This window comes from Delphinapterus leucas, chromosome 2 (genome assembly GCF_059928025.1).
Source record: "Delphinapterus leucas isolate spDelLeu-1000000601 "Yukka" chromosome 2, BTC_Dleu_Yukka2, whole genome shotgun sequence".
NCBI lineage: Eukaryota > Metazoa > Chordata > Mammalia > Artiodactyla > Monodontidae > Delphinapterus > Delphinapterus leucas.
The window spans coordinates 121,963,398-121,982,378 of NC_143130.1; the positions used below are offsets into that span (position 1 = coordinate 121,963,398).

General features: G+C 38.3%; 1 protein-coding gene across 1 annotated transcript; it reads left to right on the forward strand.

Annotated features, from left to right (window-relative positions):
- Positions 1-1,513: 1,513 nt before the first annotated feature.
- Positions 1,514-8,562, forward strand: PNN (pinin, desmosome associated protein). The gene is made up of 9 exons (XM_022570680.2): positions 1,514-1,683; positions 2,347-2,418; positions 2,816-2,884; positions 3,243-3,315; positions 3,431-3,525; positions 3,689-3,764; positions 4,898-5,053; positions 5,131-5,269; positions 6,006-8,562. The coding sequence occupies exons 1-9, from the start codon at positions 1,571-1,573 to the stop codon at positions 7,472-7,474; spliced, it is 2,262 nt and encodes a 753-aa protein (XP_022426388.2). The 5' UTR covers positions 1,514-1,570; the 3' UTR covers positions 7,475-8,562.
- The last annotated feature ends 10,419 nt before the right edge of the window (positions 8,563-18,981 follow it).

Below are 18,981 nucleotides of genomic sequence, written 5' to 3' on the forward strand. Positions count from 1 at the left end.
ACACTGCATGCAGGATTTTAGTTCCCAGACCAGGGGTCGAACCAGAGCCCCCTGCAGTGGAAGCACGGAGTCTTAACCGCTGGACCACCAGGGAAGTCCCAGAGTCATATAATTATTTATCAACACTCATCCTTCTTATCCAGTTTTACTTTTTCTTTTTTGTATAGCACTTAACCCATTTCTATCATGCTATGTAATTTACTTACGCTTATCGTCTGTCTCCTCACTCTTCCTGCCGCCAAGCTCCTTGTGGGCAGATATCTTTACTGTACACTGACTATCCAAGGGCCTAGAATAGTGCCTGGCAAAAAGTAGGCGTTCCATAAATATTTGTTGAATGAATAAGCACATGAATGATCTTTGCTCCCTGAGGAGCCTACAGACTACATGGCAGCAGGAACCACAGTTATCTTGTTCTAGGCTTTTTTCCAGAGTCTAGCTTAACACAGTAAGAGCTTTTAAGGATTGTTGGATGAATTAAAATGGTAACTCGGATTAAATACAGTTGGCCTGCTAATGCTTGGTCCAAGGATGCCTGGCTGCAGATGGATGATGAGAACACAAGGATTATTGATAATATTGTTTCTGTGGGAAAATGCTTACTGATCTACAATTGACAAATACATTTCTGGAACAAAGCCGGTTCTCACTTTGGCAGTGCGGGTAGAGCAGAACCAGAAGGTGGACGACACACACACAGCTAACAGTAGCGCTGCTCCCCCAGACCCTATTTTAAACCAACCAGCTCTAGACCAGTGTAGAGGCTAATGCACGTCTCTTCTGTCTCACCGTCGCTTTTTTAATTGTAGTAAAGCCTTGCACATAGTCTGATCGATCGTATGATGATTCTGGGCCGGCGTGACCTGGGGACAGTTACGGTATTTCCTTATCATTAATAACAGGCAGTTTATTCACGCTTTTGGTTTGTGGGGGATAAGGCACGTGAAATGTTTCACAGAGTACAACACAAAGCAATTGTTTGCTATTATGATGAATGACTTTTCCTCTTCCTTCACTTTTCGCTTCCCTCTGCTCATTTGAGCTTAACCTAGTCAAGAGAAGCCTGCGTCCCTCCCACTGCCTCTCTGGGCATGCGCACCAACAGAACGGCCGCACCCTGTCCTAATCAAATCATTTACCCGGGAAAAAGGGAAAAAAAGACTCGCCTGCACCCTACTCTGAGGGGAACAGATGGTAAAACGATAAGAGGCCGTCATATACAGGTTAAAAGGGCTGGAAAACTCCACTCTCCCCGCCAGAAGAGCCGGCCAGCAAACTCACGTCTTGGAGAACCCAGAGACTCTCAAATCCGCCCCGACTCTGCGATAGAAGCGGAGCCCAGCCACCCGCAGCTAATCGGGGAGGGAAGCGACCGTCTGGCGGACTTTTCATTGGCCCAGAGTCACAAAGGCTGGCAGCTTCTCCCCCTTCCGGTTGCTGAGTGGTTGAGGCCGAAATACAACTCCTATCTCCATTGGCTGAGTCCAGCAGTCAGTCTTCTCGCGTCTCGCGGCGCGACACAAGCAGGCGTGGCCTGGAGAGCAGTCTCGGAGCCTGCTGCAGGGAGAAGATGGCGGTCGCAGTGAGAACTTTGCAGGAGCAGCTAGAAAAGGCCAAAGAGAGCTTAAAGAATGTGGATGAGAATATTCGCAAGCTCACCGGGCGGGATCCGAATGACGTGAGGTGAGGGGCGGATGGGAAATGCCGGCTCCGAGAGGCAGCCACGAAGCCGGGGTGAGTTGGGGCGGGGAGGGCGGACAGTCCTGAGAGGACTCGAACATCGAGGCCTGTTACCGGGGCAGCCGTGGAACCCCGTCCTCGGTGAGGTGGGAATTTCCAAGGTTCCCACCGTAAGTCCTGGAGCTCAGGTGCGTAAGGAAGGAGAGCGGGGCCTGGGTGCGCCAGGATGGCTTCCCGTCCTGCGGGAAGGCCCAGACTGCCGATTCCCGCCCTCGGCCCTGCAGGCCCGGAACTGCAGCACAAAGCCTTCCTTCTCCCGGGGCCACCCGATTCGGGGCTGGCCCGGAGACGCTCCCGGGACGCGGTCCGGCCGCCTTGCCCCCCGGCTCTTGCCCACGTGCAACTTCCTTTGGGTTGGCGAAATCCGGACCTGATTCAAGCTTGTTAATGTGTAGTGGCATCGAGGTAAATATAATTTATGTGATACTGGTCTTGGAAAAATCAGGAAGTTAACAAAGTGCTTAGTGTCCTGTTTCAAACACGTGGGTTTTGAAACCATCATCTTCGAACTTTTCTGGTTAATTTCTTTTGATGATGAACCGCACCCGTTAAAGTATTTGGTGCTATTAGAAACGATTTTTGTACTGATTTGTAAATATCTTGTAGGCCTATCCAAGCCAGATTGCTGGCCCTTTCTGGTCCTGGTGGAGGTAGAGGACGTGGTAGTTTATTGCTGAGGTAAGATTTCATTAGGATTTTAATTCATTGGTACTTACTACACTAAATTAACGAAACGGTTTAAACAAATTTCTTGGTCGAGCCAATGTTAGAAATGTTTGGTTTGTTTGAAGCTGTGATCAGCTGTAGCTTTCTGTAGAGTTTTCCTGGAATTTCATTTGCATTCAAAACTAGACATTGAAGAATATAGTAACTATACCAGTTATGTGCACACTTAACTTATTCTCATAGTTTTAAAAGAAATGCTACAAAAGCATCTTGAAGTAAATGCCAATTTAAGGTTACTTTAACTGGAAGTCTTTTTTTTAATTGCAACTAAATTATCTTCCTTAAATGGAAATACCAGTTTTCTCAAATTCCAAGTGCTTTACTTTATGTTGGCCTTTTTTTTTTGCAGGCGTGGATTCTCAGATATTGGAGGAGGACCCCCAGCCAAACAGAGAGACCTTGAAGGGGCAGTCAGTAGGTATGTTAGAGGACAAGTTTCTGAAGGCATAGTTGTATGTTCCATTTTCTGAGGTAGCATACAAATATAAAAATTTAATAAATATTGTTGAATTAAGTTGTATTAGAATTGAGTAGTATAGCACTTACCCTGAGTCTGTTTCCTTGGTATTTGAACTGAGACAGCCAGTATCCCTCAAAACTCAATTCTTCACTAACAATAACAGAAACTTTACCAAAGTAAAGGTCATGAGAAGAATAATATTGAGAAAATAATTTGGGTTACTTTTCTGACTTGTACTACAAAAACTTAACCAGCTTGAGAGGTATAGGAGATCAGAGTTTGAATTGGTCCTTTTAAATTCATTTTCCTTTGTCAGGCTGGGCGGGGAGCGTCGGACTCGGAGAGAATCACGCCAAGAAAGCGACCCAGAGGACGATGATGTTAAGAAGGTAATTGAGATTAAAAGAACTTCATAGAGGGTGAATATAGTATTTTCACCTTAGTACATTTAAAGGAGTGCCACTGTATGCTAGTTAAATAACTGAAATTTCTTTTCTCCTGTAGCCAGCTTTGCAGTCTTCAGTTGTAGCTACCTCCAAAGAGCGCACACGGAGAGACCTTATCCAGGATCAAAATATGGATGAAAAGGGAAAGCAAAGGTATCTTAAGTATCTTTCTGGAGGAAAACAACTCTTGTCAAATAATGCAATTTTAAGAAAATTTAAGGAATTGTTTAAGTGTCTATGCTATGCTTCTTTTAGGAAATGGCAGGCTTAAATGAAGTGGAACCTTTTGAAATTGGATTTTTTTTCTGTTCTTTAGGAACCGACGAATATTTGGCTTGTTGATGGGCACCCTTCAGAAATTTAAACAAGAATCCACTGTTGCTACCGAAAGGGTATTTATGCAATTTTTCCTTTGCTTCCTTTATTTAAGCTATCAAAGTAGTTGATGGCATATTTCTTAAACACTGAAAAGTTCTCAAGATTTAACTGTAAACTTCATAAAGCGTGTTACTAATATTTCCTAAGGAAAAAAAAAAAGAGAAGAAAAAGATTTAATTGCTAGCCTAAAATGAAGCCAAGCAGAAACGTTTAAAACTTTCTCAAGTTGTTATACTGTTGACTGGTTCTTTTTGAGGTGCTGTTAAAGTAACTTAGTGAACTTTGCTTTGTGGTTCAAAGAGCCTAGTCTGATTCAGGAGAACCTGGATTCTGGTTTCAGCTCTATAACAATCTCATTTTGTGGTCTTGGACATGTCTGTTCATTTCTTTAGGCTTAGAGTGCTTTCTTTCAAACAGGAAGTTGAACTTACTAATCATCGTAATTTATTAAATAATTATAATTTCTAAGACTTACACACTCAGAGGCACTCCAGAAGCAACAGCATAAATTATATTCCCTGCCCTCCAGAGTTTATTTAACTGTGTCATTTTCCTGGAAGTTTTTATTTTACTAAAGCTACAAAATTGTGTCCTTGGAGTTGAACACAAACTTGTTGCTTCTCGGGAGAACTATAGTGAAAGATAACAATTCAGTTATTTTATTTCATCTTTCATATGTTAACTTTATTAGAAAATATAAAAACTTAAAGCATCAACGTTTGAAGAATGTAGTTTTTTTTTTCGTAGATTTTTAAAAACAGTTGACTAGTTTGTTAGTTACTTTGTTCACTAGGACATCACTTGTCTCAAATTCTTTGCTTTGGAAAGAATAACTGAAGATAACCTATAAAGACAGTACTCTTCTTTTTCAGATTAACTTTTAGGTAAGGTTCTTTCATAAATTATGTTGGAATAAAACACTTACTGATATTATAGCTAATGGCTTTAAACTTTAGATTTATACATGAAAAGGCTTCAGTCTCCATTTCCTGGAAGGGAAATTGCAGTCCACCTCAAACGCCAAGTTTGAATTAGCTGGTGTCCTGAATTGCAGATGTGAAACATGTTTGCAGACAACAGTAAAATTGTGATATTTCACATAATCAGGATGTATAATAAGCTTTCAAAGATTATTGTTTATCTTTAGCAAAAGAGACGCCAGGAAATTGAACAGAAACTTGAAGTGCAGGCAGAAGAAGAAAGAAAGCAGGTTGAAAATGAGAGGAGAGAACTGTTTGAAGAGAGGCGTGCTAAACAGACAGAACTGCGGCTTTTGGAACAGAAGGTTGAGCTTGCGCAGCTGGTGAGTATATTTTGAAATTCTAAGATTGGTAATCCTTCATGTTGACAAAAGCGCTGACCTTTTTACCTTTTCTTTAGCAAGAAGAATGGAATGAGCATAATGCCAAGATAATTAAATATATAAGAACTAAAACAAAGCCCCATTTGTTCTATATTCCTGGAAGAATGTGTCCAGCTACCCAAAAACTAATAGAAGAGTCACAGAGAAAAATGAATGGTAAGTATAAATGAAGAGGTCCCTTGAAATTTCCTTAATGGGTAAGGTAACACACAAATACATACATGTTTGTTTCCTGTGACATCTGTGATTCAATAGTTAACTTTTTAGAAAGATATTCTAAGATGCTGATGTGTTTGGAGTACAGGAGCATTTGTTTCATGATAGATATTAACTGGAAACTTGGATATTAGGTGATGGTGCTTAATGCATGTTTATTTCTTAAGCATTTGAGTGAGCTTTCTCTTTTGCTTGATACTCTTAGTAGCCAGATAAAAATGCTGATGAATCAAGAAAAAGTCAACATTGATGTAGTCCATAGAGGAAGCACACATGGAAGGGTAGACACTACTAAGATGGTGATTAGATGATTTGTGTCTCCTTGGGATCAAAAAAATTAATGCATGATATGATACCATAAAACTGATTGTTTGAAAGAAGCTTTATTTTCTTCATTTAGTATGAAGTAAAATAGCAAAAGATTATCCTGTTTTTCCATCAGTTAGATAATGTGGTGTGGTTTTGCTAATTTCTTAGTGTATAGGTTTCCAGTGGATCTTTGCTTTTGTCATCTTATATCAGTTTGTAATTACATGCTGTAATCAGTCTTTTGTCGTCTCTTTACAAAAAAGACATTTAGATAAGCTCGATAACAATTTGTGACCAGGTGTCAAATTGTGATTTTGCATTTTCTAAATCATAGTATATTTTACACGTGTAAATTTTTATCCTTTAGCTTTATTTGAAGGTAGACGCATCGAATTTGCAGAACAAATAAATAAAATGGAGGCTAGGCCTAGAAGACAATCAATGAAGGAAAAAGAGCATCAAGTGGTGCGTAATGAAGAACAGAAGTCGGAACAAGAAGAGGGTAAGGTGGCTCAGCGAGAGGAAGAGTTGGAGGAGACAGGTAATCAGCACAATGATGTAGAAATAGAGGAAGCAGGAGAGGAAGAGGAAAAGGAAATAGGTGTAGTTCATAGTGATGCAGAGAAAGAACAGGAGGAGGAGGAACAGAAGCAGGAAATGGAAGTTAAGCTGGAGGAGGAAACTGAGGTAAGGGAAAGTGAGAAGCAGCAGGATAGTCAGCCTGAAGAAGTTATGGATGTGCTGGAGATGGTCGAGAGTGTCAAAAATGTAATTGCTGAGCAGGAGGTAATGGAAATCAACCAAGTTGAAAGCATAGAACCTTCAGAAAATGAAACTAGCAAGGAATTGGAGCCAGAGATGGAATTTGAAGTTGAGCCAGATAAAGAATGTAAATCTCTTTCTCCTGCAAAAGAGAATGCTAGTGCTCTAGAAATCGAAAATGAGCCTGAGGAAAAGGAAGAAAAAGAATCTGAGCCCCAGTCTGAGCCTGTGGCTCAGCCTCAATCCCTGCCTCAGCCTCAGCCCCAGCCCCAGCCCCAGCCCCAGCCCCAGCCCCAGCCCCAGCCCCAGCCCCAGCCCCAGCTCCAGCCCCACTCCCACTCCCACTCCCACTCTCATTCCCACTCCCACCCCCACTCCCACCCCCACCCCCAACCAGTACTCCAGCCCCAGCCTCTCTCTCAGCCTGAGACTTTGCCATTAGCTGTTTCACAGCCACCACCTCAGGTTATTCAGGAGCAAGGGCATTTACCACCTGAGAGGAAGGAGTTTCCTGTAGAATCTGTAAAACTCACTGAGGTGATAGTAGAACCAGTCTTGACAGTACCTTCAGAGAGCAAGAGCAAAACCAAAACGAGGAGCAGAAGTAGAGGTCGAGCTAGAAATAAAACCAGCAAGAGTAGGAGTCGAAGCAGTAGCAGTAGTAGTTCTAGTAGCAGTTCAACCAGTAGCAGCAGTGGAAGCAGTTCCAGCAGTGGCAGTAGCAGTAGTCGAAGTAGTTCCAGTAGCAGCTCCAGTACAAGTGGCAGCAGCAGTAGAGACAGTAGCAGCAGCACTACTAGTAGTAGTGAGAGTAGAAGTCGGAGTAGGGGACGGGGACATAACAGAGATAGAAAGCACAGAAGGAGCGTGGATCGGAAGCGAAGGGATGCTTCAGGACTAGAAAGAAGTCACAAATCTTCAAAAGGAGGTAGTAGTAGAGATACAAAAGGATCAAAGGATAAGAATTCCCGGTCTGACAGAAAGAGGTCTATATCAGAGAGTAGTCGATCAGGCAAAAGATCTTCAAGAAGTGAAAGAGACCGAAAATCAGACAGGAAAGACAAAAGGCGTTAATGGAAGAAGCCAGGCTTTCTTAGCCTATTCTTTGCAGCAGAAGATTTCTTGATGAGTAAAAGGATTACCTTTCCTTGTAAGGAGAATGCTGCCTTAAGAATTGCATGTTGTAAAAATTTTTTTGGAAAATACAGACTGTTTGTTTACCAGACATTCTTGTACTTTTGCATAATTTTGTAAGAGTTATTTATCAAAATTATGTGAGGTTCCAAAATATGTAAAAACAATAATAATAAAAAAATTAACATCCCTTGTCATCTTTTTTAAATATCCTATACTCTTCAGTAAGAATCTGTATATTTTAATAGGTAAATCTTTAAGTCTGTTCCCTTCTGTATCATACATTGCTTTTGTAGAAATAAATGTGCATTTCTTTCATTAGTTTTGGGATGTCCTTGTTGACGCTTGTATAATAAGTATTCTCTTGATATCATTTTCAGCTTTTATCACTAGATATTGAACGTGATTAGAATGTTTTTGAAGGTTTCCTCACATTTATTTGCCTTAGACAATTATTTTGAGTTGTCAAAGTCAGATCTTTGCAGATTTGTTGGGAACATAGTTTGTTCTCCTTAAAATCACTTACCATTTTTTTCTAATTTCCCTTGTTATTTTAATCTAAGCATTTCCCCATTTCTCATACTTAAACCATATATTTGGTAGATAACTTAAAACAGTATGATTTGGTTGGAGTTTTCTTTACGATTATGGGAGCATCATTTTTTGTCTCCTTGGTTACTTGTGTGATATAGCATATACATCTGTTCAAGAAAAAAAGTCACTTTCTAGGGGAGAGAGGTAGAAAAGTATATTCTAAGCTTGGATTTTGAGTTTGTGGTCTTGTCTTAACTTTTGTGTTGGCCGTAACTGAAACATGCCAATGTGTTTTCAAGAATTTTTGTTTTAGTAAGTATTGTATGAAAGTTTACAAAATGAAGGAAGTTCATCTACACTTGAATCTGTAAGCAAGATAACACGCAAGTGGTACCAAATGATTATTACCTTTGTTGTTTTATAAATTTGTATGAATTTGGAGTATCTGTTGCCCATTACTATACATGTGCAAATAAATGTGGCTTAGACTTGTGTGACTGCTTAAGAGTAGTACTTGTATTTAACTTTTTGATGCTTTGTACAAGAGAGCACTTAAATTGCAAACGGCCTTTTTTGAGTTCATAATTTAACGTTGTGACTACAGCTTTAGGCTTGACTTTGAATATTCATTATGCCTTCCCTTGACAAGTAAACGGTAAGAGTAAAAATGTCAACATACATTTTCAGCATTGTACAAATGTAAGTGAACATGTTAAAAGAAATCTTTTTAAAAAATCCTTTCTTGGAGCAATTATTAAATAGTAAAGGAGTAGAAGTTCTCAGGCTGCAGAGCTAGCTACCTGCATCCCTGGGCCAGTTGTTTATATCAAGGGTCACTTCACCCAGGAATTTTAATACTTTCCAGCATGCAGTAACAAATTTTATTTTCCTGTGTGCAATTATGGGGAAAAGGTTGTTAAACACTTAAAAGGGATGACTAAAACCTGGTTCTTTTTTTAAAAGGTCCTTATTTGATGAATCTAAAATAATTGTATGTGTTAAGATCTTGTACAAATTAAGTTTTGTTCATTTTTATCCAGAAAATTTCAACAGTTGTCATGATGCTTATACAAAAGACTATTTTGGGCTTATAATGCATGAGGAGAAAAAAAGGAAAAGATCTTCGGAATATGCAGAACAATTTTCAGTTATTTTAGTTAAGCTCTGCTGATGAAGTATATAGAAAAAATTCTAATAACTTGAATTTTACTGACTTTAGTGGTATGCATTTATAAATTGGAAAGTTTCATTTTTAAAATTGAGTTTTGCTTTATCTTTGGAAATGATCCGGTTTTTTTTTAAAATCTTTATTGGAGTATAATTGCTTCACAATACTGTTAGTTTCTGTTGCACAACAAAGCAAATCAGCCAGATGCATACACATGTCCCCATATCCTCTCCCTCTTGAGCCTCCCTCCCATCCTCTCTGTCCCACCCCTCTAGGTCATCGCAAAGCACCGAGCCGATCTCCCTGTGCTGTGCTGCTGCTTCCCACCAGCCAACGGAAATGATATTTTAAGGAATTTATGTTTAGAGAATCGTGTAATTGGTTCCTTGCGAAGATACAAGGAATGTTAGAATTTAAAAGTAATGAAACTTTCTTAGGAGAAAAAGACATACAGGGGTCCTGTTAGAAATTATTTTTATGGGAAATTTAGAAGCTGAATAGGGATACAGCTAGTGACTAAGGACTGAAATTAGTTTGGAGCTCTGTTAATTAGAGACATTTAAGGGGCTGCTTAGGAAACACTTCATTTGCTCTGAGATTCCAAGGTTGGTGTGGCCACAGAAATTAGAAAATAGTATGATCTTCAATGAGCTGTATCCAGGCTAGGGCTTGTCTATGCACTGTCTAGACCTCTGTTAACTATACACATGAATACTCTAGTAATTTGGGCCAAGCAAAACCCACTAAAGTAGCAATTGAATGCGTTTGTAAACTAATGAGTTAACAAAGAAATGATTACATGGCATAGTAATGTGGGCCAATGCCCTCAGAATAACAAGTCACTAAAATGTTTTGGGGTTTAATTTCTTAACATGAATTTTTTAAAAATCTTTTTTGAAATCATTGAATGAAAGTCTTAACTAGTTTCCCTTGAGATACTGCTGTGAAAGCGCTTAGCCCAGAAAACCTGTAGCCTATTTACATGGTTGGACTTTCTTTCTCTAAGAAATCAGTAGGGAACATTGCACCTTGGCAAAAATAAACCTCAAGTATCTGAAAATTTCTTACACTATTCTTTTCTCACTTGGCATGATGTTCAGATGCCTACAACTCTGCTTCCCATTGCCATTTCAGTACCCTATTTAAATTTATAACACTTCCCCTCGCTGTCCCCTTTCCTTGCCTTATTTGCTTTCATAGCACAGCATTATGTAGCTATATTGTACTTTGATTCATTGTGTACTTCCTACTAGAATTCAAGCTCCATGAGAGTGATTTCTTTTTTAATCCCATTGCTGTACTTCAAATACCTAGGATAGGGCCTTGTGCGATATAGGCAATATCATGAATAAACTGATGGGCCATTAATGTGGTTTGTGTGATTTGATCTCTGATTGTCTTTCCAACTTAAGCTGCCTCTTTCCAACTTAAGCTGCCTCTTCCATCACATCCAGATAATGCTTTGAAACAATGAACTGAGCCATTGGCTGGAGCCAAGGAGATGTGCCTGGAACAGAGTAAGCAGAGAGAAAAGTACAGTAGCTAAGAGAGATAATAGGCCCAGCTTGTACAGGGCCTTACAGGCAATTTTAAGTCCTTTGGCTTTTATTTATGGCAAGTCATTAGAGGTTTTTTTTGGTTTTTGTTATTTTAATTTTATTTATTTTTGGCTGCGTTGGATCTTCACTGCTGCGTGTGGGCTTTCTCTAGTTGTGGCGAGCGGGGGACTAGTCTTTGCGGTGCAGGGGCTTCTCATTGCAGTGGCTTCTCTTATTGTGGAGCACGGGCTCTAGGTGCATGGGCTTCAGTAGTTGTTGCTCACGGGCTCTAGAGCGCATGCTCAGTAGTTGTGCACAGGCTTAGTTGCTCCATGGCATGCGGGATCCTCCTGGACCATGGATCAAACCCGTGTCCCCTGCATTGGCAGACAAACTCCTATCCACTCTTGCCACCAGAGAATTCCCCATTAGAGGGTTTTGAACAGGGGAGTTAAATGATAGAATTTAACAGTACTACTCTGGGCTGTGCTGACGAAAGACTAAATGGGACCAAGAGCAGAAACAAATAGTTAAGGAGCTATTGCAATAATTAGGCAAAATGTAACTTAGGCTGGGATGGTAGCAGTAGAAGTGGTTATCAGATTCTGGATATATTTTTAAGATAGTCCCCAAGGAATTTTCTGGTGGACTATGTTGTGTGAGAAGTCAGGGATGACTGAAGATTTTACCTGAGCAGCTAGAAGTGAATTGCCATTAGCTGAAATGGGAAAGACCAGGATAAACGAACAGGTTTGAGGATAGTGAAGGTGAGTGGGTCAAGGGCTTAGTTTGAGATTCCTATTAGACAACGAAGTGAAGATGCAAAGTAGAAGAAACTAGACATATCATTTGGTTTCAGGAGGCACTTTACTGGAAATGTAAATTTGAGAGTTCTAAGTGTATCAGTGGTAAGATCATGAAGGAGTAAGTATAAAGAGTTGTAATGACAGCCCTGGGCACTTCTGCTTTTAAGAGGATGGGGAGCTGAAGAGGAACCAGCAAAAGAGCAGAAGCCAGAGAAATAAGGAAATAGAAGAGAGTGGTGTTTTTGAAGGGAAGGGAAGGGAAGGAAGTGTTTCAAGGAGGCAGCAGTATAATGTGAAGTGATGCTGATGGGTTAATGAAAATGAAGAGTAAGAATCACTGAATTTAGCAACATAGGTCATTACTGACCTTCAGAAAAAGTTTCATAAACAAGGTCCTACTGTATAGCACAGGGAACTATATTCAATGTCTTGTGATAAACTATAATGGAAAAGAATATGCAAGTATATATATACGTATAACTGAATCACTGCTGAACAGCAAAAATTAACACAATTGTAAATCAACTGTACTTATAATTTAAAAAAATATTTATTTTTGGCTGCATTGGGTCTTCATTGCTGTGCATGGGCTTTCTCTAGTTGTAGCGAGCAGGGGCTACTCTTCATTGCGGTGTGCGGGCTTCTCATTGCAGTGGCTTCTTTTGTTGTGGAGCATGGGCTCTAGGCGCGCAGGCTTCAGTAGTTGTGGCACACAGACTCATTAGTTGTGGCCCATGGGCTTAGTTGCTCCGTGGCATGTGGGATCTTCCTGGACCAGGGATTGAACCCATGTCGCCTTCATTGGCAAGCGTATTCTTAACCACTGCGCCACCAGGGAAGTCCCTAAATCAACTATACTTGAATAACATAATTTTTTTAAAAAAAAGCAGTTTCAGGAGAGTGATGGGGGTAAGATGATTGAAGAGAGTTGGAGATATGTATCACTTCCAGTTAAGGTAGTTAAATTGGACCTATCCTCCCACTGAGAACTAGAAAAGCTCTGTGTGTGTGTGTAGAAGTATAGATATGAAAATCTGAAACCTTCAGAAAACCATTAAGGTACTATAGAATTATAGGGCCAAAATCTGAGAAAGGAGGAAACCCAAACAGGTGCCTGGTGTTTGGGGTTATTTTTCCCCTAGATCCTGTTATGGAAGAGGCTGCCAAGATGCTGAAAACAGATCTTTGTACAGAATCAAGGTGCCAGGCAGACAAAATTTTGAGTTCAACAGCCATTAAAAAGGGGAGCCCTTTTAAGCCTCCCACACCCCAGGCTTTGGGTTGGAACCCCAAAGTGCTATACTCTAGGAATAAGATGAACCAGAAATAGACCAGTCTTCAAAGGGACTGAATGAACCTGTTGGATTGTTATCTGGGATTTGCAGGAGCAAAGTTAAATTTTGTATGACGATGACATCACCAGTGTTTCAAGTTTATATGCAATTTTTCGTATATGATCAAACATAACTAAGAATAAAAGGAGATAAGACCTTGTAGTCGAAAGACAACAGATACAAAGATGACAGAGCCAAAGGGAATCCTGATAATGGTGTTATCAATCCTGGACTTTTTAAAAATAACTTTAATATATGCAAGGAATAGAATTTAAACAGAGAATGGAAAACTAGTTTTAAAAAACAGCCAAATGGAAATTCTAGAACTGAGAAACACTTTGAAATTAAGAATTCAGTGGCCAAATTTAACGGTAGATCAGAGATGGTCAGTGAATAATGGCTGAGGATCTTGCACAACTGAAGAAACTCAATAAGGCCATAGTCTTGAACATCAAGTGGGATAAATAAAACCACTTGAGCATGGTAAAACTTCTGAAAAACCAAATACAAATTCCAAATGTATGGGAATTTTCTAGTTACCTTTTTATTATTGATTTGTAGTTTATTTATTTATTTATGGCTGTATTGCGTGGCCTGTGGGATCTTTAGTTCCCTGACCAGGGATCAAACCATGCCCCCTGCAGTGGAAGCACAGAGTCTTAACCACTGGACCACTTGGGAAGTCCCCTGATTTGTAGTGTAATTCCACTGTCGTTAAAGAGCATATTCTGTATAATTTCAATTGTTTAAATTTTGTTGAGAATTGCTATTATGTTAGGCCTTGCATATGATTAGTTTGGTAACTATTATATATGGCCTTGAACAAAGTATTGATTCTGTAGCTATTTGCAGTTTATGTCAATTAGGTCCTTTTTATTGGTTGTATTGCTTAAATCTTTTATATCCTTATTGCTTCTTTATTGACTATCAGCTACAAGAGGCATGTTATAATTTCCCACTAAGTTCATGGATTTGTCTTTCTCCTTTCAGTTTTATTTTATGTATTTTTGAGGCTGATGTAGTGCATATAAATTTAAAATTGCTTCATCTTCTTTGTGAATTGACCCTTTTAGAATTTTCACGTCTCTATTTCTAACAATATTTTTGTCTTAAAGTCTACTTTACCTGATATTGGTATAGCTACTGCAGCTTTATTTGGGATAGTGTTGGCATAATTTCTTTTCCATACTTTTACTTTCAAGCTTTCCATGATCCTTATATTAAAGATGTGTTTTATAAGCAAGATATTTTTTTAAAACCAATATGGTAACCTTTGTCTTTTATTTGGAGTAGTCTGCCTAAGTTTAATTGTTGACATATTTAGATTTAAATCTCACCATTTTACTAATTGCCTTCTATTTTTCTTGCCTATTCTTATGTTTCTTTTTCTTTCTTGACTTCTTTTGAACTGAATGAATAATTATTAATATTTTATTATCCCCCTCTATTGGTACATTCTTTTACTGTTTCTTAAGAGGTTTTCTTAGAACTTACAACATGCATCCATGCATGATGTAAGACCCTTAGAAAATTTTACTCCATTTATATGCTAATTTTTTCATATAGTTTGTCTATATATTTTTTAAGCCTCACAACACATTGTTATGGATTCATACTTTCAGTATTCATTTACATTTTCCATTGCTTTTTATACCTTCCTGCACCTTCAAGTTTTTATCCGGGATCATTTTCCTTCTGCCTAAACATTCTTTAGTATTTCCTTTAATGTGGGTCTTGCAGTGATGAGTTCTCTGTTTTTATTTATCCTAAAATTCCTTTATTTCATCTTCATTTTTGAAGTGTTTATTCGCTCAGTGTAGAAGTCTATGTTGGTGGGTATTTTCTTTCTGTACTGTGAAGACATTGTTTTATTGTCTTCTGTTGTCATTGTTTCTGTTGAGAAGTCAAATGATGGCCTTATTTTTGCTCCTTTGAAGATAATTCAGAACTTTCCCCCTGAGGGGAGGAGGAAACAGGGAGCAGAGGAAACAATTCCAGGCCCCAATTATTTCATCAGTGGATCTATCAGTTTTACACAAACCCTTCCAGAGAGCAGAAGAGGGAACATTTCTTAGCTCATTTAATGAGGCCTATATAACCCTGATAGCAATATGACACAAGGATATTAGAAGAAAGGGAAAATTACAGTGCAATTCACTCACAAACATAAATGTAAAACCTTAAACTGTTGAAAGATCAAATCCAGCAATGTATAAAAATGATACACAATGGTAAAATGTTGAGCACTTTCCCCTTGAGATTAGGAACAAAACAGGATAATCACTCTCTCTGCCTTTATTCAATATTTTGCAGAATAGACAACTCTAGTGCAATAAGGCAAGAAGAAAAAATAAATGGTAGGAAAATTGGACAGGAAAAAAAAAACTACACAAAACTATAAAAGATTATTGAGAGAGATTTTAGAAGAATTAAGTGAAAGAATGTACCAGATTCAATCATTAAAATACTATTATAAAAATGTCAGTTTCCATCCAGTTGATCTATAGATTCAGTGCAATTCCAGTATAGATTCCACAAGTGTGTGTGGGAAGGGAGAGGTGGGGTGTAGAAGAATTGACAAGTGTCTCTAAAATGTATATGGAAATAGAAAAGGTACAGAACTAAATCCTTGACGAAAAACAAAGTGAAGACTTATTTTATAAACTAAAGTAACTAAGACTGTGATACTAGTGAAAGTATAAAACAGACAAATAGAGTCCAGAAATAGATGCTCACCACAACAGCTAAAATTAAAGAGTGACAATGCCAATTGTTGGTAAGGTTATGGAGCAAAGCGAAATTTCGTATATTGCTGGTGAGAAAGTAAATTTGTAAAACCACCTTAGAAAACTGGCAATATCTGCTGAAGTACATTTTTCTGCATATCCTATATCCAGGCAATTTTATCACTAGGTATAAATCCAATAGAAAAGTATGCACTCTTCACCAACAGATGTACATAATGTCTCTAGCAGTGTTATTTATAGATGGCTCAATCTGTAAAAACCCAAATTCCCTCAACAGTGGAATAAACAAATTGTGGCATATTCATACCATGGAATGCTGTTCAGCAATTAAAATAAATGAACCACAGCTACATCATCAACATGATACTTTCTACAACTACAATACTGAGCAAAAGAAGCCAGGTAAAAATACATATCATTGAGGTGGCCAAAAAGTTTGTTTGAGTTTTTCCATAACATCTTACAGAAAAACCGAATGAACTTTTTGGCCAACCCAATATCCCATTGACACAAATTTCAAAAACTAATCTATGGTTTTAGAAATTATGGTGTTATAAATCAGGATAGTGCTGTCTTCAGGGAGAATAGAGAGGTTAAAGATTGAAAGGGGGCTTGAAGGAAACTTCTAAGTTGCTGGTAAAGTTCTTTCTTCACCTGGGTAATGGTTATATTTGTGGGAATCCACTGAACTGTATACTTACGACTTGTGCACTTTTCTGTACCTTTGTTATACTTAAGACCATCTCAACGATGCTTATAGATTATTACTACTTTTATTATTATTATTTTTGGCTGTGTTGGGCTTCAGTAGTTTCAGCACATGGGCTTAGTAGTTGCAGCATGTGGGCTCAGTAGTTGCGGCATGTGGGCCCTAGAGCACACAGGCTTCAGTAGTTGTGGCTCGCAGGCTCTAGAGTGCATGCTCAGTAGTTGTGGCGCATGGGCTTTGTTGTTCCGAGGCATAGGGGATCTTCCCGGACCAGGGATCGAACCCATGCCCCCTGCATTGGCAGACAGATTCTTAACCACTGTGCCACTAGGGAAGTGCATTACTACTTCTAAATCAACCCAAACAAGTTAGTCTCTCAACATATCAATGTTAACAATCTCAGTTTGTCTTTTGAGTTATTCAATTTAGGAAACATTTATTGAAAGCCTATTTCTTTATTTATCTCTTTATCTCTTTATTTATTTATGGCCATGCCATGCGGCATACGGAATCCTAGTTCCCCGACCAGGGATCGAACCTGTGCCCCCTGCATTGGGAGCGTGGAGTCCCAACCACTGGAACGCCAGGGAAGTCCCTGAAAGCCTATTTATTAAGTAAAGGGAAGACATTTGGGGCATTAGAGATTGAGTGGTAGTCCTTGCCTTTCATTACTAAGAGAAGAACTTTAAGCTGATTTCTTTTACTCTCTTAAGGACTGATAATAGTCTTTCACTCTACATTTATTGAGCATCTATTCAACACCTGGTGCTGGAAATGGAGTGCATTCACATAGACCTCACTGCTTCCTAGAGAATAGTCAAGATTCAGACGTTTACAATGCACTGTGGTTTAGCTTCTACAGATTTTTCACAATCTTCCCACAAGAATACTTAGCAAAACTAAGACTAATGGTTACATCATGGAATCAGTTGCCTTTGAGGTGATAATAGTGTTCATTTAATGAACAAAAGTACTTACAATGAGAAATATTATTGTATGCTGAGCAATTTTTGGAAAAGTCTAAGATTTTTTTTCCTTTTGGAAGAAATTAACTGGGAGATAGGTGGTACAAGAAAAAAAAAAGTTGTACAGGTGGTCCCTGACTTACGAGGTTCGATTTAATGATTTTTTGACTTTACTGTGGTGGGAAAGCAGTATGTAGTATTCAGTAGAAACTGTACTTCGAATTTTTACTTCCAAACTGTACTTTAAATTTTGATAATTTCCCAGGCTAATAATATGTGGTGGGATACTCTTGTGATGCTGGGCAGTGTCCCAAGCCACAGCTCCCTGTCAGACTTGAGATCATGAGGGTAAACAGCAAATATACTTACAACCATTCTATACCCATACAACCCTTCTGTTTTTCAATTTCAGTACAGTATTCAATAAATTATATGAGATATTCAACACTTTATTATAAAATAAACTTTGTGTTAGAGGAGTTGGTCCAACTGTAGGCTAATGTAAGAGTTCTGAGCATGTGTAAGGTAGGCGAGGCTAAACTATGATGTTTGATAGGTTAGCTGTATTAAATGCATTTTTGACTTATGATATTTTCAACTTACAATGGGTTTATCAGGATGTAACCTTGTTGTAAGCCAAGGAAAATCTCTATATATCTTCAGAATGTGGAAAACTTAGGAATCCTAAGGATATGAGCTAAACCTGGAAATGGCATTTTATGTTTCCAGCCAAGGTATGCAAGGTCAAATGGCTCCAAGTGCCAGTGCAAAGACTATATATATATATTATATATATATATTATATATATATATAATATATATATATATATATATATACAAATCAAATATTCATTGGCTCTGAGGGAGTCAGGAAAACGTATGTTAGCAACACACAGTGTTTCAGGGACAATTAATAGATCATATTTAGTTGGTTTTGGTTTGGAAAGGTTTGAGGTTATAGTGTAGGTGGTCCAGAATGTCCGAACAGCCTATGGAGTTTATACTACATGATTTTTCAAAGTAGCCTCAGTTTTAAAAACTACAAAAGGTTTGGTTAAATAAGTTTAGGAAATTACAGCTGTGTATCCCTTCCTTAGAGATTTATAATGTATATCAGCATATTAAAGACTTTGAGAAATTCTGTAGCAACTCAAATTAATTTTGTGTTCTAAATTGATTTGACTGTGGAATAATTTTCTCATTTAAATGTAAAGCTATTAGAAGTTTTTAAGTTAGGTTTTAGATTAGGAATAAATAAAATAAAATTCATATTTTAAAATGTAAATTTGTATGTTCTTCAATAAAAAAATTTTTCTTCTAGTTACCCCCTTTTTCTGTTACTGTAGTTTTTATTTATCAGGAAGAGGTAAAAGAATGTACTAGAGTAGGAATATAGTGTTTCAAGTGAAAGATCTTAACAAACTACATTCTATGCCAGTGCTGCTTAAGTTTATTCTCCAGAATACCTCCTATTTGTAGAAGAGAAAAAAAAAAATGCTCCCAAATGGAACATAGGATGAGCACAAAGCAAAAAGTTTCCTTTTTAACATTTATCAATTACAATGAAAAGTTATCAATTTTGGGACAAAATGTGTGTGATAGGTTCACCCAATAGCAATTTACTCCCTGGTAATTTCTTCCTATCT